The following is a 25,275-nucleotide window of genomic DNA, read 5'->3' as shown; positions in this document are numbered from 1 at the left end:
AAACAATTCCTAAAGCTCCCGATAATTCTTCTCATGGTCTTGGAATAAGGAAAATCAGAGGACAAGTTTTCAGAAAGGAACTGAGGGGACATCATTCATGACTACAATAGATGCAAAGGGTATATTACAGCCCCAAGTACTAACAACTTAGAATTCTCAGTTTTTCTTGTGGACATTCTGTGGATCATGAGATCTTATTTCCCCAACCAGAGACTGAGCCCAGTAAAAGCAGTAAAAGTGCAGAGTCCTAACCACTGTACTGCCAGGAAATTCCCATGAACTCTCAATTTAAAAAAAATCTATCTAAACATAATTGGTATCTGAATCTCTCATCCTCCCCCATTGTGTTGGGACTGTGAGATGAGCTCCTGTGAGTGGACAGTTGCCCAACATGACCTCCTCTGACTTTCATCCTTGGGGCAGAGGGACTGATTGCTCACAGGACTTAGACCATGAACAAGTACATCTGGAGTCGACATGGGGATAGTAAGAGCCTGTCCTGTCTGGTCCTGGCAGATGGACAACTCATCTGTGCTCAGAGGAGTCCTCAGCTGCTCCTGGCAATTTCTTTCCCCCTGCCCACTCCAGTGTTCTTGCCTGGAGAATCCCAGGGACAGGGGAGCCTGGTGGGCTTCCATCTATGGGGTCACACAGAGTCGGACACGACTGAAGTGACTTAGCAGCAGCAGCAGCCCCAAGATGAATGGCTTGAAATTACAGAATAGCCACGAAGAGACTTCTTTTGACTATCAGAGAAATGGATATTGATTTCAAGTTTTAATTTAAAGAAAGTATTATTTCAACGGAGATAGAATTTTTCAAATTTCTTCCTTTATCCTAGGAAAAATAATATTAAACAAGCCATCATAGGATTTATTTTCTCATTTCCCTTTACCTTGGTAAAGAATTGTGTTGCCCAATGAATGGAGAGCTTTGTTCACATTTCTCAAGTACATGTGTGATGGCTGATGGGGTATTTGCATTTTCAGTTACTGAAGGTTTTCCTCCTTTTAGCAATACATTCCCAAATCACTAAACAGCCCTGGTGTTTGTGAAAAGAGAATGGCCTTTCAACTGATGCAAACTCTGAGCAGTTTCAACAGAACTGAACACCTGGAAATTAAAATCGTTTGAATATCATTCCTGGAAATTTAGAAAATCAGGTGGTTAACCAGTTGGTGTCAGTGATGTATTCTTTTCCTGTTTTTATACTTTTCATCTTTCATCAGTGTTTTCAGTGATTACTACTCCTTGGAAAGCAGATGTTTGGGTCCATTTATCTGAGGAAAGTGGCTTCCCCAGTGGATCCCTTAGTCGGGAAGATTCCTTGGAGAAGGAAATGGCAACCCACTCCAGTATTCTTCCCTGGGAAATCCCATGGCGGGCTACAGTCCAAGGGGTTGCAAAGGAGTCAGACACATCCTAGTGACTAAATAATAACAACAAATTTGAGGAAAACTTATAAAACATTGGATGCTGTGAAACCTATATCCAAGGACTTCCAAAAGAATTCAGAAGGTCAAACTGCCAGTATGAAGTTTTCTGACTTCTAGTCACTTTATAAAGGTAGAAGAAGGCTGGATTGTTGTAGGAGCTTTTACCATTGTGACAGCTCGGGCTGGAAGAAGATATTTGGAAAAGGAGCTAACATCATAGTAACTCCTCCTGGTAAGTATCATTTTTCTATTCTTACTGTAGACATAAAATACTGATAGTTGTAGAAACAACTTGGGGTCTCCCTGATCTGGCTGCCACATTCTTGGTCTCAGCATCTGAACAGTAGTTTTACAGCTATTGGTCACTGTATATGGAAGCTAAACCACTTTGTAAATGGTTTATTCTTGTCCCTGCTTGTAAGCAGTTGAAATTTTTGTTCTAGAGAACACACACAAAATAGACTCCGGCTAGATAGTAAAGTATTCTGAAGACCATGTCTGTCTTTTGCTTCGTTCATCTTTCTGTATTCTAACATAAATAGCATATTATATCATCACATTGGTGTGAGTTATTAGTTCAAGTTCCTTTTCTTGTAGGCAGTCTATTAAGTGAGAAACACTTTTCTTACTATCCCTTCTCTATATTTTGAGATAAAATACTGTGCTCCTAAATCCCCTGCAAAACCAATGTTACTGATTTCCATCTCATTCCTAAGAGCAGTGGAAGAAGATTCTTATAGTAAATGATTATACAACATTGATAAATCTCACTTCTTTTTACTCTAGCTTCTTAGAGGGAGGCTGAGATTATTTGAAATTTAAACTATCTCATCTCTTGTGAAATTGTCTAGACATGGACCAGTTTGTGAGCTCGATGAGACATTTCAGCTCCAAAGTTCATGAAAGGGTCTTCATGGCTGGGCATTCTCCTTTGCTGTTTCATTCTCTCAGCAAATATTTATTGAGGACAGTTTCTGTGCTGGGAGCTGCAGACAGAAGGGTGAACAAGACACAGAAGAAGTCTCAACACCAAACAGCTTCTATTCTAGTGGAAAAGCATTCTAGATTCTGGCTTAATCGAGACCTGTCTTCTATGGTCCCTGGCTGCAGAAGTAGGACATCTTGGATTGTTGAGCTTGGTGTAAGAGTTATTGCTTATAAAAAACATATCTTTTGTTTGATGGAAGATTTTTATGAAATGGCCTCAAACCATGCCATTAAAGAGAATTTTAATATTAGTTAATATTTACTGAAGGATAGACATCATGATATGTAGTTTCAATGCCTTATACTTTCCTCACCAGTAATCCTTTCATTCTCATTTTATAGATAAAGTGAGGTTTAGAGAAGTTTAGTTACTTGCCTAAAGTCACATGACTAGCTACTGTGGCAAAGTTTGGGATCCAGTAGAGACTTGTCAAAGTAAGAGGATTGGATCATTATGTGATATTTGAAACATTAAATCATACTTTTATATCCTGAATATTTACCCTTCTGTAGCCTGACCTGGATTCTGTAACTATTTGTAATAGCTCATACTTTGTATTGCTACTCACATGTGAAAACAACACTCTTGCTTTTAATCATAGCACTGAAATGACATCTCTTTCCCTCAGAAAGATCATGTAAGTCGCATGAATGTGCATTTATTAAACATTTAGAATATGTGTCAGTTCTATCTCAATCCAAAAGAAGTGAATTAAAAACAAGAAATAAAGCAAGAAAAAATGTAGTGGAATAGATACCCTATATTAAGCAACTAAAATAAACACACCAAATTTTCAAATATGTTTTCCCACCACAAAATTAGAAAAAAGAAATTCAATGTGGGAGTCTTTAATAGGAAAATGAGGTAAAAAGGGGACATTGCCTTCAATATCCAGTTTATAAAACAGAAGAAATGGTCTTCAAACAAGCATGTTTATACTCCCAATGCATCAATGCAACGGGCACCAAAATGTAATGTCATTCATGAATGGTGACCCTCAGCTGATAGGATGAGGCAGGCAATGAAGCGATCCAACTTAACAAAGGAGGATTTGAGTATCAGGCATCCTGCCATTTTTGTGGTCATTTGTCATAAGGCCCATACCTGGAGCTGCAAGCTGAACTTTTGGCATGAACTGGATAGATTTTTTGAAGCTGAAATTTCTGGTAAAATCTTGAAATGCCCATAGATTGTGCTGTTGTTGGGGAAAAAGCCATTTATTGTGGACAACAGAAGTGAAGTTCCACACAGTGGCTGCATACATTAGGCTTTAGCCAATGTTCCCTTTGATTTTGTTCACCCTGGAAATGCAGCAAATACGACAAAACAAATGACTGCCTATTAACTGGGTGTGTGAAAAGCTGTGATACGGGCTTGGAGAATCCCATACATATAAAAACACAGAGGAATGCAAACAAGTCATCAGTTGCTATGGATTTATTTGTAAACCCCAGACATTGAATTCCCATCAGATAGGCAAGATTCGCTCCCATGGTACTAAGATGTCATTTTGGACCACACAATTATCACAAATAAAAATGCTAATAATAATGTCAATGATAATATAGTAATATTTACAATCTCTTACCTCTGTATAATTTTATTATATATTTTATATTATGTTATATATTATATATATTATATTATATATTTTTATATTATTATATATATTTTTTATATTATTATATATGAGAAATTTCTTTTCAGATCTTGTTTCATTTTGAGCTCACCAAAACACTAATAAGGATGTTCACTTGACGTAACAGTAGCACAGTCATTTTCAAATAAATAAGGTACCCAATGCGTTAGTTTACTTGATTTGCTCAACCACAGAGCTTGTTAGGAGCAAAATGAACCAGGACCAGAATCCTAGTGTCTTGAATTCCAAGTCATCATAGTTCTACTAGAATTTGAAGAAATCAGAGAAACTAATTAAGTCTAAAGTTTTTGATACGACTTGAATCACTGTGGAATAATTATGTAAAAAACTTCAAGGTCGGAGCAAAACTCATTGTCACAGGTAGGTATCAGAAGAATATAATTTTTTTCAAGGTAATAGAGGGAAGGTAATAACAATTAAATAGGAATGATATTTACCAAAAATGGGAATGTGGATGGGAATTAGATGTAGAGATTTAGGAGAGATTTTACAACAAATTCACATAGTAAAGGAGAGCATAGACAACACTGTACAAATATTGTAATAGAATCTGGCTTCGTGTCTGTGTAGACTTCTATAAAGGGCTCATGTATAATGTACATAATCATCACGAAAGTATTTGGCCCAGGGTTGACGTTTGTCATTACAGGTAAGTTTAATGAGTTAACGTGTTTCTTTTTCTGATGCTGAAGGGGTGTTTCCAAAGAAAATGGGCTTTGGAGTCAGACTGACCTAGAACTTCCAATCCACCACTGACTACATATGGGACTGGACTCAGTCTCCTAATCTGTAAAATAGTATAACAGTATTATTATTATTCTCCGGAATAATATTCTCTGGACTCAGTCTCCTAATTATTCTCTGGACTCAGTCTCCTAATCTGTAAAATAGTATAACAGTATTATCCAGCAGGGGTAGTATGAGAATTAAATGAGACAGTGTGATGAAGTATTTAGCACGTTGTCTAATACATCAGTATTCCCGTCTGGATAAGCCCATGGACAGAGAAGCCAGGCGGGCCACTGTCCACGGGGTCACAAAGAGTTGGACACGACTGAGCACCGTACGTTTTGTTGGCTACCACATCATAGGTGTTGGATAGGTGTTTACTCTATTCAAATGTAAAGGGAAAATTGCATCCAAGAGGGAGAGTATTGGTAGCCAAACTATTGATGAACTGTAATTCTTCAGAGGATGCAGTTGTACTATTAACTTCTCAAATGGAAAGTTATCTTATGGTTCCCTCACACACATAAAATTGAATTGGAAGGTATCTGTCTCTCTTTAGCAGACTTTGGTTTACATGGCAAGAAAAAATGAGATTAACATGTTTATTTTTTATATGTCCTATTGTTCTGTGTGCTTTAAATCTTAATCCTTTAATTTAACTGATGTCATTTCTAACAACAATATTTACTGGCTCTAAAATATATAACCAGTAAGCTTGGGCTTCATGCTCATACTTATCGGAAAAAAGTTTTAATTTATAAAGAAAATGATCAAGAAGTGAAGTCAATTAAATATAGATAGAAATCTCACAAATTAAAAATTCTTATTTAAGTATGAAAGAGCTCTAATTATTTAGTTTATAAAAGAAAAATGAGAGGGAAAAAAAGAGGGAAGACCTAAATCACTATCTACAAAGTATGTGGTTGGAGAAATACACAGTGTCTTGCTTTTATAATGTGTAAAATACTACTTGTACTAAAAACAAGATGTATAACATTAAAACAGCACATTACAACCCAACTTTATTTACAGCATGAGTGAAAAATCAACCCTGTCTGCTTACTGATTTAGTAGAAAAACCAGGACCTTTGCTGCACAGGCAGAAATTCTCAAGAATTTTTTCTTTTCAGATGAGAAGTCCAATTTCTCCCTTCTTAAGATATTTCCCAGTGGTCCAATGGTTAAGACTCCACCTTCCAGTGCAGGTGGCACAGGTTCGATCCCTTGTCGATTTATATACTTTATGCAGCTGGTGAAAAAATAGAAAATAGTGGCAGTAAAGCAGTTTAGCAGCCTCAGGGGGCAAATTCAAACTATAAGGAAAACACCGAGAGCCAGAATATTGTGTATTAGTACTCAAGCTAAAACTTCAGATGAAATTCCAAAATAAAATGTGCTTTTGGGGAACATTTTCTGAATTTAGAAAAATTGTAAGTAGATTACTTGATAAGTTTAGTATAAGAGCCTTACTGAAAGTACATTTTTTTACATGAAAGTATAGTTAGTTCACAATGTTGGGTGAGTTTCAGGTATACAGCAAAGTGATTCAGTTTTGTGTGTGTGTGTATTATTTTTCAGGTTCTTTTCCATTAAAAGTTATTAAAAGATATTTAATATACTTCTCTGTTCTACATAGTAGGTTCTTATGGTTTATCTATTTTATATACAGTAGTGTGTATCTGCTAATCCCAAATTAGGAGTTTGGGATTAATAATAGATTTTTAAGAGAAGTTTTGGAAATACCATTATACAATCAAGGCACTATAAATAACATGCTGCTCTACTCCAAAATCTGGAGTGGTTCAGGTACAAAACTGAGAGGTCATGTAAAATCAGAAATAAAGAGTATCATCACTTCAGAATTGGGCATGGGATCCGCATCTGGAGCTCAAAGTTCAACTTCATAGTACACATGTCAGGTACACATAGGTGTTGATTCCCATTCTCAAAAGTAACTATATTATTTTGTAAAACCGATAAATTTTCTCTGGGTATTTATTTTTTATGGTTCATTCAAGAATCAGTTAAATGAAGAATGAGATTCCACAGAGTTGCAGAATATGAGAATGTGTTATTTGGACAAAGAGAGGATAAATTGCAAAACACAGGATGGGAAAGGGAAGTAGTTTAGAAGCTAGCAAAGATTTTCACCAATGCGGAAACCATCAGTTACCTAATTGCCCCCCTCCATCCCTATTCCCACCACCCACCCATCCACTTCAAAACAAGCTCCAGTATTATAGAACAAAAGAGATTTTTTTAAAAATTAATTGGGGACTTCCCTGGCAGTCCAGTGACTGGGACTCCACATTTCCACTGTAGGAGGCATGGATTCAATCAGTAAGCGTGTTCATGAATGTTGGAAGTCTTGATGTAGGGTATTTATATGGGATATTTAAAAGTCATAATCCCATGGACAGAGGAGACTGGAAGGCTATAGTCATTAGGTCATAAAGAGTCTGACACGACTGAAACGACTTGGCACGCACACAAGATGCACCCCATCTCTGCATATGGAGCAAAAGTGAAGGTCAAGTTATAATCCAGCTCTGCTATTTATAAGCTGTGTCTTTGGGCAAGTTCCATGAAGTCTTGAACTTCTCTTGCCATTGAAAATAAAACAGTACTAAGCACCTAGCAGCGTTCTGTGGATGAAAGGCCATAGTGAGAATAGCCTTTTGTTCTTTTACTACTCACTAGGTTTTTCCAAGCCACAACATATTGGTTTTTCTTTACCATTCTTTTTAATTACTATTCCATATTCCCCTACAGACAGAGACCTTGCTGCAGACACTTCTCCCAAGCCCACTATTTTTCTTCCTTCGATTGCTGAAATCAACCATGATAATGCTGGAACATATCTTTGTCTCCTGGAGAAATTTTTCCCTGATGTTATTACAGTTTCTTGGAGAGTAAAAAATGACAAAAGAGCTCTGCCATCCCAGCAGGGAAATACCATGAAGACCAATGACACATACATGAAGTTCAGCTGGCTGACCGTGACTGAAAACTCCATGGATAAACAACATGTATGTGTTGTCAAACACAAGAAAAATATAGGAGGAATTGATCAAGAGATTATTTTTCCTTCAATAAAAGAAGGTAAGTGAATATAAATGTAAATATGACCTCCCAAAATACTGTTTTTCAAAGGCAATACCCCACCTTTCCGGCTAAGTGTTAATGAAAAGTTGATAAAATGATGTTTCATTTAATGGTAGCATAAATGTTCTGCTATCTCCCCATAGAATTAAAATAGGATAGGCTTTGAAATATAAAAAAGAAAAAATTTTACTTCTCTCACCCTCAGTTTCATCTTCCAAAATACTAAGATCATATGATGTTTAAGTGTTAGAGTTGTTGTATGGATTGAATGAAACAACATACGTGAAAGCATCGATCAACTTAGCACACAACAGATCTTCACTGTTGGTGATCTTGGTTGGTCAGGAAATAAGAACATTTATACATCTTTCAGGAATGTCCTACTCAGCAGGCAAAGTCATTCTCAATTCAGTCCTCCTTTATAATTCCAAAGCAATGAGTTATTAAATGACAAAATGGTGTTTGTATAAGGGAGCCAAATTGCAGCTCAGCAAAAAGAATAATTTGACCACTATGGTTTTTTAAGGTCTTAGGTTTTTGAAATTTGTATTTTACATACCACTATAAGATAAAATTTGTAATCAAAGATTGGGTGAGGGACGGGAGAAGGGGACGACAGAGAATGAGATGGCTGGCTGGCATCACCGACTCTGTGGACATGAGTTTGAGTGAACTTCGGGAGTTGGTGATAGACAGGGAGGCCTGGTGTGCTGTGATTCATGGGGTCACAGAGTCGGACACAACTGAGCGACTGAACTGAACTGAAAGTGTACAAACTTACTCCCATTCTACATAATGAATGCATTTCTTGCTATTAGAAAAGGTCTTTCAAGATATTTTTATTGCAGCCCTAGCACATGCCAGGTCTGGAGGGATGTACCGATGGACACACTGGGGTGAATTATTGTCCGAGGAGGATGCACTACAGTCAAGAGAATATACACTTTCCTTGATGACTTAGGGTCACTTGTGATCCAGGCATGACGTCTCAAAGCAGCCCCTGTCCATGGACGTGTCCATGCAGTGTGAGCAGAGGGCTGGGATGTGCCTTGGCCCTGGCAGTGGTCCTGTAACTCACTGGACTCAGGATTTAATGTCCTGCACGTTCACCTAACAGACCAGAGGCCCCAAAGTGCCCATCAGAAGGAATCATTTTGTGCTTTTCCCTGTGGTTAGGAAACCTTTTTTGAGCAGTGGGAACCAAGCACATAAAATGTGCATAGATGTTTGCTATGCACCAGTCCAAATTTCTGAAGTAAGTCTTTATCTTCTCTGATTCTTAGTTTATCCAATGATCAAATCAGGTTTGAACACTTGTCTTGGCTTTGTCCTGGGGCTGCAATGAAGAACAAATGAAATAACATCAGAGAAAACACTTGCTTTCCAAAATATGACACGGCTGTACTTATTCATATATTCATCATATCCATTTATATCCTCTCCTAAAACTAATTAAAAATAAAATTTGAAAAATAGCTCTAATTTTAATTTTTATTCTAATAAAAATGAAGCAAATTTACAATTTAATGTAATCATTTCCTTAAGTGTCCTACTTAAGGACAGCAAAACTACTAGGTTTTAATTTTTCTTGTGATGAGAAAAAAATAAGTATAGTAAGTTTCATTGTGACAGTTACCATATTAGAGAGACATTCCAGTTCATAATGTGTTTTACCTGAACACAATTCTGAAACAAAAGCATTCCAAGGGTTTCTAATGGCTGTAAAGCTAATGATGGCATTTCGGTTAATGATATTCTATAGCAAATTTCCAATGCTGTTTCTTAAAATTTTTTTGTTTTTGATAAAAGCTAAGAATATAACATGAAGTACATATCAATGAAATGATTTTACAGAGAAATAAATCTAATCTGGTCCTAGTTTTCGACCAACCTTCACTGAGAAAGAGAACTTTTAATAAACACAGAGAGTTTATTATAAAACTTTGTTACTTTATTGTTTCTGCCTCAACCAATGCATCTTAATAAGAGGTTTGTTTATCTTTTACTGAATAAAGTCATTGTAAGGGAAAGAAGGAGGCTTTCAAGCACATTAAAGTCAGTTTTTGAGGATATTTTAACATGGGCTTCCTGGTAGCTCAGTTGGTAAAGAATCTGCCTGCAGTGTAGGAGACCCAGGTTCAATTCCTGGGTGGGGAAGATCCCCTAGAGAAGGAAATGGCTATCCATTCCAGTACCTGGAAAATCCCATGGACAGAGGAGCCTGGTGGGCTGTAGTCCACGGGGTCATGAAGAGTCAGGCACAACTGAGCAACTAACATCTAAACATGACTACTAACATTTTCACTCTTGGATTTACTCTAAAGTCTTTATACCTCAAATCAATTTTTCAGAGCTTACTGAAAAAAGACCTCATTGAGGGCATAAAATGGCATATCAGAACCAAATCTTTATGAACAAGAACACATCCAGGAGAAAAAGGATAAATAAAACAACCATTGTTACTTTGTTTTCCTCCATCCAATAATCCATTATCTTTTTAAAAAAATTCTACTTGTATGACTGTCTTTTTATTTTTTTTACATTATTCATCTCAGTTTCTATCGAGTCACAGAACTATAAATGTGGTTTGGCCTGTTTTTCTATATCTGGAATTGCACTGAAATGTTGAGCTTTTATAATAAAAAAAAGAAAGATCATCGATAAGAATAATTAAGACATCTGGAAAAGAAGATGCTTTTAGCATCTACAATAGTGGAATTATATTATTTATAGGTTAATTTCTCTTTATTTCTGTGGCCTACTTTACAAAGTACTTTCCACAGGCTCTGTCTCATTTAATCTCCCACGATGACCCTTTGAATGCTGGCTCTGCCGTCACTGGTACCATTGGTACAACTCTCTGCCAGTCACTTTCCCTCTGATCCTTATTTCCTCTTTGTAACATGGAATCCTCCAAAATACACCCCACACAGTGTCACTGGAGGACTAAAGAGGATAATACACGTGAAGGACTTAAGCAAGTATAGTCACTTTCTGGCTATTAGCCTAATTAATACCGTTTTCATTATGCCCACAAACACCGCAAATGCAGAAAATCAGAGGATGTGCTTGATTTGGAAAGGTGTGACTGCTGTCCTTTGCTTAGACAGGAAGTTTGCCTGAGCCAGACTCTTTCAAATGTGGGATTCCCTTGGTGGACTCTTGGATTGGATGAATTAGACTGGGTAGCAACTCACCTCTCAGTGGGTGCTGACCATGCAGAGTAGCCACTTTTTGTGATGATTTGTCTTTGCAACAAGTATTTTTCAAACACCTACTTTGTAGCAAACACAGTGCTAGGAGCTATGAATACAGAAGGAAGATAAGATGCCCTTGGGTATTACCTTCCAGTTATGGTAAAAAGAAAAATGTAGCCTTCATGAACTTCCACATTTCCATGTGTAGAAAATTATAAATGAATTAAAACTATGGATTACATAGAATCAGACCACTATCTTTGTAACTGTAGGACTCAGGTTTTTAATTGCTGTCTCTCTGTCAGCAGGTTTTATATGTGTATACATGTACACGTATATATTATACATACATATATATTACAAATACACACACATATAAACATATGTGCACGCGTGTGACGTCGCTTCAGTCGTGTCCAAATCTTTGCAACCCCATGAACTGTAGCCCGCCAGACTTCTCTGTCCATGGGATTCTCCAGGCAAGACTATCAGAGTGGGTTGCTGTGCCCTCCTCCAGGGGATCTTCCCGACCCAGGCACCACACCTGTGTCTCCTGTGACTCCTGCACTGCAGGTGGATTCTTCACTGCTGAAACATAATCACAGTACCAAATAATGGGCACAGATAATTCACTAATACTTTTTCTCATTTCTCGTAGTTGTCGCCTCAGTTGTCCCTACTACTGAGCCTCCTACTACTGAGCCTCCTACTACTGAGCCTCCTACTACTGAGCCGCCTACTACTGAGCCTCCAAATGATTGTTTGACCGACGAAAGCGGTAAGTTTTTGTACAGATTTGCCTTTATGTCCGGAGAAGGCAATGGCAAGCCACTCCAGTACTATTGCCTAGAAAATCCCATGGATGGAGGAGCCTGGTAGGCTGCAGTCCGTGGGGTCGCTAAGGGTCGGACACGACTGAGCGACTTCACTTTCACTTTTCACTTTCCACTTCCACACATTGGAGAAGGAAATGGCAACCCACTCCAGTGTTCTTGCCTGGAGAATCCCAGGGACGGGGGAGCCTGGTGGGCTTCCGTCTATGGGGTCACACAGAGTCGGACACGACTGAAGTGACTTAGCAGCAGCAGCAGCAGCAGCCTTTATGTCATGCTATAGTCTTTATTTCTTCCTGATTTTTCTTCTGAACATCTCTGTTTTAAAGTTCAGTTCAGTTCAGTTCAGTCGCTCAGTCGTGTCCGACTCTCCGCGACCCCATGAATCACAGCACGCCAGGCCTCCCTGTCCATCACCAACTCCCGGAGTTCACTCAAACTCATGTCCACAGAGTCGCTGATGCCATCCAGCCATCTCATTCTCCATCGTCCCCTTCTCCTCCCGCCCCCAACCTTTCCCAGCATCAGAGTCTTTTCCAGTGAGTCAACTCGTCCCATGAGGTGGCCAAAGTATTGCAGTTTCAGCTTTAGCATTAGTCCCTCCAATGAACATCCAGGATTGATCTCCTTTAGAATGGACTGGTTGGATCTCCTTGCAGTCCAAGGGACTCTCAAGTACTTCTCCAACACCACAGTTCAAAAGCATCGATTCTTCGGCGATCAGCTTTCTTCACAGTCCAACTCTCACATCCATACATGACCAAGGGAAAAACCATTGCCTTGACTAGACGGACCTTGGTTGGCAAAGTAATGTCTCTGCTTTTTAATATACTATCAAGGTTGGTCATAACTTTCCTTCCAAGGAGCAAGCATCTTTTAAGTTCATGGCTGCAATCAGCATCTGCAGTGATTTTGGAGCCCAAAAAAATAAAGTCTGACACTGTTTCCACTATTTCCCCATCTATTTCCCATGAAGTGATGGGACCAGATGCCATGATCTTTGTTTTCTGAATGTTGAGCTTCAAGCCTCTCCTCTTTCACTTTCATCAAGAGGCTTTTGAGTTCCTCTTCACTTTCTGCCATAAGGGTAGTGTCATCTGCATATCTGAGGTTATTGATATTTCTCCCAGCAATCTTGATTCCAGCTTGTGCTTCTTCCAGCCCAGCATTCCTCATGATGTACTCTGCATATAAGTTAAATAAGCAAGGTGACAATATACAACCTTGACGTACTCCTTTTCCTATTTGGAACCAGTCTGTTGTTCCATGTCCAGTTCTAACTGTTGCTTCCTGACCTGCATACAGGTTTCTCAAGAGGCAGGTCAGGTGGTCTGGGATTCCCATCTCTTTCAGAATGTTCCACAGTTGATTGTGATCGACACAGTCAAAGGCTTTGGCATAGTCAATGAAGCAGAAATAGATGTCTTTCTGAAACTCTCTTGCTTTCTCCATGATCCAGCGGATGTTGGCAATTTGATCTCTGGTGCCTCTGCCTTTTCTAAAACCTGCTTGAACATCTGGGAGTTCACAGTTTACATACTGCTGAAGCCTGGCTTGGAGAATTTTGAGCAGGACTTTACTAGCGTGTGAGATGAGTGCAATTGCGCAGTAGTTTTAACATTCTTTGGCATTGCCTTTCTTTGGGATTGGAATGAAGACTGACCTTTTCCAGTACTGTGGCCACTCTTGAGTTTTCCAAATCTGCTGGCATATTGAGTGCAGCACTTTCACAGCATCATCTTTCAAGACTTGAAATAGCTCAACTGGAATTCCATCACCTCCATCCCATGGATGGAGGAGCCTGGTAGGCTGCAGTCCGTGGGGTTGCTAAGGGTCAGACACGACTGAGCGACCTCACTTTCCTTTTTCACAGTAGTGATGCTTTCTAAGGCCCACTTGACTTCACATTCCAAGATGTCTGGCTCTAGGTCATTGATCACGTTATCGTGACTATCTTGGTCGTGAAGATCTTTTTTGTACAGTTCTTCTGTGTATTCCTGCCACCTCTTCTTAATATCTTCTGCTTCCGTCTATGGGGTCACACAGAGTCGGACATGACTGAAGTGACTTAGCAGCAGCAGCAGCAGCACGAACATGGGTTCAGTTCAGTTCAGTTCAGTCGCTCAGTCATGTCCGACTCTCCGCGACCCCATGAATCACAGCACGCCAGGCCTCCCTGTCCATCACCAATTCCCAGAGTTCACTCAAACTCATGTCCACAGAGTCGGTGATGCCATCCAGCCATCTCATTCTCTGTCGTCCCTGTCTCCTCCCGCCCCCAACCTTTACCAGCATCAGAGTTTTTTCCAGTTACTTCTATTTCTAGGCAGTAGTGCCCTCTTCTGCCAATAGGGAGCAATTGCACCCAACTCAGTTATTACAGAGATAAGGTCAGTTCAGTTCAGTTCAGTCGCTCAGTCGTGTCCAACTCTCCGCGACCCCATGAATCACAGCACACCAGGCCTCCCTGTCCATCACCAACTCCCGGAGTACACTCAAACTCATGTCCACAGAGTCGGTGATGCCATCCAGCCATCTCATTCTCCGTCGTCCCCTTCTCCTCCCGCCCCCAACCTTTCCCAGCATCAGAGTCTTTTCCAGTGAGTCAGCTCGTCGCATGAGGTGGCCAAAGTATTGGAGTTTCAGCTTTAGCATCAGTCCCTCCAATGAACATCCAGGGCAGGAATGTCTCCCGTAGGGTACCCAGTTAGCTGGCACAGGATCAGTACTAGTCGGTGGCCCCTTCTCCCTACACGAAGGTTCTCAGTGAATTTAGAAGCACTGGCAATGGTCCTGCTGATCCCTTCTCTGTTCCCAGTGTGTCAGGGGGCCTGGAACTCAGCTAACACCAGACCTGACTCAGGGCCATGAGTTATGAGCATGTTATGAGCTTGTCCTGAGATTTTTTCCACACCACTTACTAGTGATTCTGGAGTTCTGACTCCATGAAGGTAAAGCATAAAAAAGGGAAACTTATACAGGAAGAAACTCAGCCTTGTGGTCCATTGAGTAGCAAGTCAGGCCCAGTATCATTGTTAATTGCTTCCTGACATCATATATTTCTTGCAAAACTTTGAAGGAGAATAAGTGCAGTTATCCTATAACATCAAGGGCATGAGTTTAGATATCTAAGAAAGACAGGTGACTGAGTCATGAGCTCCTAAGGTTTCAGGGATTTTGGACTAACCAATTTCCTCCATTTTGTACAAAGTTCTCTTTACTAAAACCTTCCACCCACCTCACTGTGTCACAACCAGATTTCCCTGGTTTATCCCCTTCATAGGAATCTCATTGGTGCACAACATGTAATGGCTCAGATGCTTCCACATCAGCAATTCAACTTGCTATTTATGCTTAACTTTGATGTCTGGGATACTTATTGCACACGGAGATGCAGGAATACAGAGCAGCTAAGAATACCTTCTTCAGATTCAGGTTGCTGGGATTGAAATGTGATTTCTGGTGCTTTCTAAATGTGTGACACTAAGTAAACTATTTTTCTCTGTCCTCGGTTTACTGGTAAAAGGGGGTTGAAAGTAATAATCTCAGAGGTTATATGAAAACTTGAATAAGGTTAGAATTTTGCATGCAAAGCTCTCAGAATAGGTGTTTGACATTTGGTTAGGGGTTTACAAACATCACCTGTTATTATTACTCAGTGATGTGATGGCACAAAAAAATGCTATTTATCACAAATATTTTTTCCATTTGGACTCATTCTTTAAAAACACAACCTTGCTTTTTAATATTTTGGAAAGTTCTGTTGAATTTAGTTGAGGTTGTTGATTGACTTGAATTGTCAACTGGATTCTGAACTGTTCTGGTGGTAGTGGTGCTAATGGTGGTTGGCATCTGGTTTCTTTGGGCTTGGTGGTACAGGGGTGACACTTCTTTTCAGATCACCAGAAATAAATCATTGTGACCACTTCTGTGAATATGTCCTCTCCTCTCAAAAGAACACTTGAAACTAACCAAAATGACTTCTCCTAGGTACCCTGCAGCTGCAGCTCATGAACACCTCTGCCTATTACACCTACCTGTTACTCCTCCTCATAAGCACAGTCTACTTTGCTGTCATCACCTCCTGTGTGTTTAGGAGAACAGGCGTCTGCTGTGACGGGAAGATCTTGTGACAGGGGGTGCTACCGAGAGGTCAACTTTCCTTCATCATCTACAGTCCCAGAAATTCTCTGCTTGCTTTTTGGTTTGGGTTATCTCAGTGCAGATGTGTATTTATCTATGATGTCATAGTTGTCCCACCCCCAAGTCCTTTCAACTCCTGCGCACACACTGCGGGCAGCTCCCTGTCTCTTCCCTCAGCAGCTTCACCCAGACCACGAGCCTGACCCTCACACACCCTGGAGAAGTCAGCTTTGCTGCTCGGATTCTGTACTTAGGTTTTCATAACATGCACAATAAATAAAAAAGAATCACAAGTCCCCTTTTGTCTGTGTACTTTAATTTCAAGAAATCTAGCCAAGGTGAGAAACAGCATGACAACCAAGCTATCAAATTCAGCGCTAATTGTAATAATGGTCAACACCGCATTTCTAGGTCTTTCACTGAGATGGTGGTTATGGTGCTTTCTCTGGGGCACTGGCTCCCCGAGGAGCCAAACAAGGGAGCCCATGTTCCTTCTCTTTCAGAGTCACCAGAGGCAGAGTCATTGGTTTGGGGCATTCGGATAGTGACAATATAACACCCAGCATGACTTGCACTGTGTGTGCTCAGATCTGTGCTAGGGTCTCACAAGCCTGACTCCAGGTCCTCGTATTGACCCCTGATGAGACCTGCACCAACACCAGAGGTGCGTCGGGTGGAGGATGAAGCACGCAGACTGTGACCCTCGAGGGCCTGGGTCTGAACCCTGGGCCCGTGTCAGCACTTGGGTGACCTCAGACAGCTCTTTGAGCTCTCTGTGTCATCATTTCCTCATCTGTGTAATGAAGTTACAGAGCCCTGTCTCCTGGGGGCTGAGGATTAGATGAGTCCATGGTGCCTGGTCCATGCAAGTTCTCAGCAACATTGGTGTCTACTGTCAGTACCTCTACTGTAGGAACGGTAGATTCCACACATACACAAATGCACTGAGGTTCATTTCTAAGCTTACTTCCCTGCAAAGAAATTAGATGTAGATGGAACAGAGACTCAGTTTCTACTGTCCATCAGGTAGTCTCATTAATCATTTAAGAACCCCTGGAAGAAGCAACAGTTAAAGTTCACAGTTTATAGGTTCAGTTCAGTTCAATCGCTCAGTCGTGTCCGACTCTTTGCGACCCCATGAATCACAGCACGCCAGTCCTCCCTGTCCATCACCAACTCCCGGAGTTCACTCAAACTCATGTCCATCGAGTCGGTGATGCCATCCAGCCATCTCATTCTCTGTCGTCCCCTTCTCCTCCCGCCCCCAATCCCTTCCAGCATCAGAGTTTTTTCCAGTGAGTCAACTCATCGCATGAGGTGGCCAAAGTATTGGAGTTTCAGCTTTAGCATCAGTCTTTCCAATGAACACCCAGGACTGATCTCCTTTAGAATGGACTGGTTGGATCTCCTTGCAGTCCAAGGGACTCTCAAGATAAGAGAGGTTAATTTGTCTGTTCATGGTCACTATTTTGTAAATAAGAGTCATTCAGGTTTTTCTGAACCTGGAGCTAACATTTTATAATCTAGTATCACATGGCTTTCCCTTGACTCACTTTCTGCTGGGAAAAAACAAACTACAACAGGACAAAACACACACTGCTTCTTTACTAAAGGCTTCCTCCAAGGATTCTGAGAGAATTTTCTTAAGAATTTGTGATTGTATCTGTCTTTTTCTTATGTATATACACTGTTCTCAACACACCTACTCCCTTGGTTGTCAGCATGGTAGAAATCCTGCCTTGTTCTATGTGTGTGGTTTTATAACTTCTTTTTCTTTTCAGCTGAAATATTTGTTCATGTCTTTCAACCATTTTTCCTATTGAGTAATAATACTAATAAACAGGACACTCATTATATGTGTTTCTGTGTATTTCTGTAAGTACAGACATAAAACAAAAAGTTAAATTCATGGTAGAGGGAAGAAAAAATAAGTTAGTGTATGTTTTCTGTTTTCTCTAATGAATCCTTTTAAAGGAAATTTTTTATGTATTAGAATTGAAACACTGTCTCATTTAAAATTGGAAAAGCTTTTTATTTCTTTTTTATGATCGGCTTCAGTGTGTATGAAACAAGTTCTTAGGAAACTAAACAAAGGTTCCCATTTGAAAACAAAAAAAGACCAACCAGATAAACAATGGTGGTTTAGTTGCTAAGTCTTGTCCAACTCTTGCGACCCCATGGACCATAGCCTGCCGGGCTCCTCTGTCCATGGGATTCTCCAGGCAAGAATACTGGAGTGAGTTGCTATTTCCTTCTCCAGGGAATCTTCCCACCCCAGGAATTGAACCTGGGTCTCCTGCACTGCAGGCAGATTATTTACTGAGTTATGAGGGAAACCCTTAGATTGATCCCTTGCTGCTGCTGCTGCAAAGTCGCATCAGTCATGTCCGACTCTATGCGACCCCAGAGACGGCAGCCCACCAGGCTCCTCCATCCCTGGGCTTCTCCAGGCAAGAGTACTGGAGTAGGTTGCCATTGCCTTCTCGGAGATTGATCCCTTGGTTCCCATTAATTTGACCAGTCCTCTTTAGGTAAAATATATGGCCCTCATCTTAGTAATTTGGAAATATTTATTCACTGGGAAGAAATAATGTAGTAAGTACAGAAGCCAAGAGGGGAAACTTGCCTTGGCTATTGTACAAACTACTGTGATGAACTTTAGGGTGCAAGTATCTTTTCAAATTATGGTTTTTTCCAGATATACACCCATGAGTGGGATTGCTGGATCATATGGTAGTTTTATTGCAATATGGATGGATCTGGAGATTATCATACCAAGTGAGGTAAATCAGACAGAGAAAGACAAATATCGTATGACACACTTATATATGGAATGTTAAAAAAATGATACAAATAAACTCATATTAAAAAAAGAATAGATTCACAGACTTAGAAAACAATTTTACAGTTACCAAAGGGGAAAAGTTGGGGGAGGGATATATTAGGAGTTTAGGATTAACATATGCTGCTGCTGCTGCTGCTGCTAAGTCACTTCAGTCATGTCCGACTCTGTGTGACCCCATAGACGGAAGCCCACCAGGCTCCCCCTTCCCTGGGATTCTCCAGGCAACTGGAGTGGGTTGCCATATACAAACTGCTAAATATAAAACAGATGATCAACGAGGACGTACTGCATAGCACAAAGAACTCTACTCAATATTCTGTGATAACTTATATGAGAAAAGAATCTGAAGAAGAATGGATATATGTATATGCATAACTGAATCACTTTGCTGTACACCTGAAACTAACGCAGCATTATAAATCAACTACACACTACTATAAAATAAAGATCAAATTTTAAAAAGGAAGCAATAAAAATTTAACAATGGGGAAATTTGCAAATCTCTGAAAAGTTTTGTGCAGCTGATTTCTCGGCCAGGACCATACTGGACAGCGTCTCCTGTGGTTTCCAACTTTCTTCCCCTCTCACCCTCGGCTGCCCGGGCCTGGGAGGTGTAGAGAGGGGAGGGCAGTGAGGGTGGAGGTGACAGCCTGAGTGGCAGCAGGAGGGCGCTGTGTGGCTGACTGGGGTTTCATTCTCTCAGGCTTCAATTTTGTTCACGTGCTCAAAACCACATTTTGGTTGATTTGTGGAAACTGTTTAAAGTCAAACAGGCTGTACTGGTTGAGACTGTGCAAGGGGTAGCTAAGGTGTCAAAAAACTATAGGCACAGTTAAACCACAATCAACTTTGCTCACTTTCAAAAGGTCACAGCTAATGGAAGAAAAGACCTCTCTACACAGGCATGTAATTGTTAGCAAACATACTAGGCTGTGGGTCATGGTTCCCCATTACGGAAATATATGCAAGTGCATACTCAGTTGCTTCAGTCGTATCTGACTCTTTGCGACCCTATGGACTGAAGCCTGCCAGGCTCCTCTGTCCGTGGGGATTCTCCAGGCAAGAAGAGTGGGTTGCCATGCCCTCCTCCAGGGGATCTTCCTGACCCAGGTATCGAAGCCAAGTCTCTTTGTCTCCTGCACTGCAAGAGGATTCTTTACTGTTGAGACACCAGGGAAGCCCATTTAAATATCCAGTTCCTCCAATGAGCTCCTAAGTGAGTTGGGAAACTTACACCCAGAATGTTCAGGTGCTACACCTTCAACCACGCCCTTGACCCTGAAGGAAAGAGCAGACAGGACTCCTTGCAGCACTAAGATCATCCCTGACATTCCTCTAGCCACGTGTGCTCTTCCTTAATCGGTGACTTACTGAGGCTGGTACGTCTTGGTTTCATTTTCTCAGTGTGGATGGGAGGACACAAGACCCAATTCCTGAACCATGTCTGTCTCATGGACAGACATGAGATGCTTTGTTTCTCACAAGAAAATAGACACGGAAGACCAGGGTTGACCTGTGCAATTGAGTGTCATATACTGAGTCACCTAAGACCCTGTAAAGGGACTAAATGACTTTAGAGTCAACCTGAGCAAGGCTTACTAGGGGATAGTAAATCAGATGACAGTGTGACAGGTGAATAGCAGAGGGTTGTTCAGCAATGTGAGCATGAAGAGCAGGTGTCCCCACACACATGCACCCAGCAGGTCCAGAGTGGGGTCCAGACCCTGCACTCCATCTATCCAGTCCCAGAGGGAAGCAGGGCTTCATGGCTGAGGTCAAGGCTTCAGCTCTCACAGTCCAACCACAGGGCACATTCAAGTCACATCTTCATTCCTCTTGTCTCTGCTCTGAAAGCCAACATCTAGGGGGTCGTGCCCTCCTAGGGGGACTAGCCAAGTCATACTGGTCCAGCCCAAGAGTTGTGGGGAAAGCTCTTTCTCGGGTTAAAATCACACACTGATGTCTGGCTCAAGCCCCAGCTATGACCGTGGTGTAGACACGGGTTCACTCCTGGGACAGGATGCTCTCATCGTAATGACACCACTGAAGTCTCGAGGTTTTAGTCCAAGGCCAGACCCTGGAGCTCCCCCTGCCCTCTCTCCATGTAAGAAGCTCCCCCTGGTGAGGCCCCAGCTCCCCAGGGAGCCTCCAGCTGCATTTCTGTCCTGTGGCCCATTCTTAGACTGAGCATGGCTGCAGTCAATTAGATCCACACAAATGACCATTTCCACCCAAATCAGTGCCATTTTATCTATACACAACTGTTTCTTGAATAACACAATGAATAAACTAAATAAATAAATCCAAAAACGAGTAGACATGCTCCCTTCCTATGAAGCATTATGTTGAAAATTCTTGTTTGAAAAAGAATCAGTTCAGTTCAGTTCGGTTCAGTCGCTCAGTCGTGTCCGACTCTCCGCCAATTCAAACTAACTAAATATAAGGGGAAATGATGGCAATGATTTCATGGTGTAGTTTCAAAGACGAGTATCCAGACTAATTTAGATCATTCTTTTTTTTTCAAAAGTTTTTATTAGAAAACTGAAATTTAGAATGTGTTTATATCACTCACTGAGTACATGGCATTTAAAAGCAACATCATTACAGAAAGATAACAAAAATACAAAGTCTGAAAACCTATGGGATATGGAAAACATTATCCACTGAGGCCTTAAATGTAGTAGACTTTACATAAAAAGGAAAAGCAATGAGTATACAAGTATGTTGCTGCTGCTAAATCACTTCAGTCGTGTCCGACTCTGTGCAACCCCATAGACGGCCTCCTACCAGGCTCCCCCGTCCCTGGGATTCTCCAGGCAAGAACACTGGAGTGGGTTGCCATTTTCTTCTCCAATGCATGAAAGGGAAAAGTGAAAGTAAAGTCGCTCAGTCGTGTCCGACTCTTAGCAACCCCATGGACTGCAGCCTACCAGGCTCCACCGTCCATGGAATTTTCCAAGCTAGAGTACTGGAGTGGGGTGCCATTGTACAGACAGTTTTAAAAGTTAGCAGAACAAACAGAATAATCATAAAGAAAAGAAAGCACCTAATACATTCCAGGTATTAATGCAATAAAAAATAAAGATAAAATTGAGAGGCTCAACAGAGTCAAAGCTGCCTTAAAAAGCTTCTCTAAAAAGGGAAACATCAGGTAACAATAATCAACAAGAAAAATCTTGGAAACAAACAATACTCAAAATGGGAATTACTCATAGAAGCATTAAGAATATAAATAGTAGAAACAACTTTCTTAAGAGAAAGATAATATTTCTGGAGACCTTTGGTATGTATTCATAATCCCTTGTGTCCTCCTTGTTCCAACATGTTAGGCCAAATGCACGATGCAAAACAAGAAAAATAAAACTAATTATTTTGATATATATGAACTTGTTACTTTTTAAAACTGTACAAAAAGGACATGTGCATGAGTTTTAAAAAAAGGCAAGACAAATGTAGGGTCTTAAGAAATATTTGAGTAGGAAATGGCAACAACTCCAGTATTCTTGCCTGGAAAATTACATGGATGGAGGAATCCAGTGGGCTACAGTCCACGGGTTCCCAAAGAGTTAGATATGACTGAGCACGTACACTAAGAAGAAATATAAAAGAAATCTCGGACATGAAAGAAGAAATTCCATTCTGCAAGTCAAAATAAAAAGATACTTTGCTTACGATGAAATACTACTGGCAACTTTTCATTAAGAGATCAGCTTCAGTCTCCTCTGAATACAGGGTAGACCATGACATCAACTTACCATCCTCAGGCAGGTGACTAAATGTATATGGATATGGCACTATGTCATGAGATATTACAATCAATAAATTCTTTATTAGCTGTTCAACAACATCAGTAGTGAATGGCACCTTTTCAGCCTTCAAAAGGAAGATCTCATCTCTGGTGTTTTTCTCTTTTTTAGTGACTTTCAGTGAGGGTTTGTTCACGGTTAGAAAGAGTGAAAATAAGAATATTTGAGATGTGGTGTAAAAAGGCAAAATGCTACATTTTGCCCTATGTTTTCATTAAGAAGTTTATGTACTGAACATGGACTGTGTTTTAGACCCTTAAAGAACCATATGGAAGGCTATCGAAGGATTTATTTTTAGAATAAATTTTAGAAATGGATCTACTATTTACATGTCCACATTTTTGTTTTATGTCTGAACACTACTGAAGAAAGACAGGTTGAAATATGTTGAGTAGCACTGATGCAGTACAAGGCTTCCAACTGCCACTGTTTGTCTTTCTTTCCACTGCTGTTTTTCTGTGTAGATGTAACCTCAATTGTCACTTTCTTTTCTACTAAACATTTTGCCACAGCTGAGCTATACATCTCAGGATGGTATAAATGATAGTCCCGGAATACTCTTTCAGCAAGTATTCCATTAGCTTTATATTTGACCTTGCATCTGAGTCTTGCATCTAGGTTGAAGCTGAGCATGTCTGACTTTGTGCTGCAGAAGAGAAGCTCAGGAACTAGGCCTATTGTGCGTGTTGAGGGACTCACAGCTTCCCTGCCCAACCCAAGTCCCCTTTCCTCACCATACCCTCACCACCCCTTCTCCTGAGCTTCAAGGCAAAATTAGCCTGAAAATTCCCATAGCTATACACACGACTGAGTGATTTAAAAAAAAAAAAAAAAACATACTAAGGAGGCCCTGGGTATAATTAATAAAACTGGAAAGGAACCTGTATTTCAGTGGAAGTGATTGCTATCTTTATTCTCGAAGCTTCATTTCAGGTAGATCCTTCAGCTGATCTCTCCCAGTACCCTTTCTTTAAAATTTCTGAGGATATGATGTGGAGACAGGGGGACCTGGCCCTGTCCCCTGGTCCTCACTGCCACTGGTCCTCACTGGTTCAATTTAGGTGTCCTCCTTTGAACACACACACACACACACCTGATTCTCCAAAACTGCAATCTTCCCTATAATTTCCATGTTAAGTGGACCCCAGACATCATTTATTAGAAACTGTCCAGGTTCAGTCTTCCCTAGTGGCTCAGGAGGTAAAGAATCTACCTGCAATGCAGGAGACACAGGAAATTTGGGTTCGACCCCTGGGTCAGAAAGATCCCCTGGAGGAGGGCATGGCAACCCACTCCAGTATTCTTACCTAGAGAATCCCATAGACAGAGGAGCCTGGTGGGCTACAGTCCCTGGGGTCACAGATAGTTGGACACAACAGAATGACTGAGCATGCACACACGTCCGGGTTCAAGGTAAACAATAAGCCCTACCTGAGCTCTTTCTCTGCCTCTAGGACTGGACTACACACTATACTCACATGATCCTATTTACTCTCCATGCAACCCCATGACTTCCCTTTGCACAGACAGAAAAAAGGAGGTGAAACTCCTTGCCCAAAATTACACAGCTATCATATTATTTGGAAAATTTAGTCCCCCTCTGATGGGACCCTTGGAGGATACAACCCAATGCTGGCTTAGATAGTAGCAGGACTTTTCAGCAAGGATGGTTGTTCTGCGCTTGTCTTCTCCTCCCAAATTAGTAGGGCATTCACTGCTCTGCAGGGATAAAGTGGCCAAAGAAAGCATGAGATTTGTCTCCAGCCAGATCTGGCTTCAAATCCCAACCTAATTCTTGGGCATGCAGCGACTTAAAAACCATCTCCTTTGGGGAAGGGATAAATTAGGAATTTGAGATTAATATATACACACTACTATATATAAAATGGGCTTCCCTGGTGTCTCAGTTGATAAAAAATGTGCCTGCAATGCAAGAGACCAGGTTTGATCCTGGGTTGGGAAGATCCTCTGGAGGAGGGCATGGCAACCCACTCCAGTATTCTTGCCTGGAGAATCCCCATGGACAGAGGAGCCTTGTAGGCTACAGTCCATGGGGTCGCAAAGCAAAGGACATAACTTTGAGACTTAACCACCACCGTATATAAAATAAACAACAAGGAACTACCATATACTACAGGGAACTCTACTCGATATTCTGTAATAAACTATATGGGAAAAGAATCTGAAAAAGGATATATATATATCACTTTGCTGTACAGCTAAAACTAACACAACATTGTAAATAGACTGTACTATACTCTAAAACAAAATGAGATAAAATGGCCCCAGCTTTCCCCATTTCTAAACTGAAGATATTATTTACCCCGCAAGGTTTCAGGATTTAATAAAACAGTGAACATAAATCAGCACACTGCCAAAGTATATCTGATGCCCAGTCACCGATCTCTGTATTCCTATTTTATTATTCCACCAATATTCATTAGTGTTTCTCAGAACTTTCTCGTTTATCATTCCTCCCCTCACCCTGTGGTTAGACTCTTGGCTCCTCCCTCCTCCACCCTGCCCTTCTTTA

At 40.7% G+C, this 25,275-nt stretch overlaps 1 gene segment (V, D, J or C); it reads left to right on the top strand.

Annotated features, from left to right (window-relative positions):
- The first annotated feature begins 477 nt into the window (after positions 1 to 477).
- LOC148778332 (T cell receptor gamma constant 1-like) lies at positions 478 to 16,403 on the top strand. The segment is given in 5 exon segments: positions 478 to 486; positions 1,554 to 1,668; positions 7,586 to 7,915; positions 11,774 to 11,893; positions 15,939 to 16,403. Coding segments are annotated over 5 exon segments (717 nt in total).
- Positions 16,404 to 25,275: the final 8,872 nt, after the last annotated feature.

The sequence above is a fragment of the Moschus berezovskii genome, chromosome 3 (assembly GCF_049115385.1).
Source record: "Moschus berezovskii isolate FMDL1 chromosome 3, NW_MosBer_1.0, whole genome shotgun sequence".
NCBI lineage: Eukaryota > Metazoa > Chordata > Mammalia > Artiodactyla > Moschidae > Moschus > Moschus berezovskii.
Note: the sequence above shows the minus strand (reverse complement) of the source record. Positions and strands in the feature narration are given on the sequence as shown.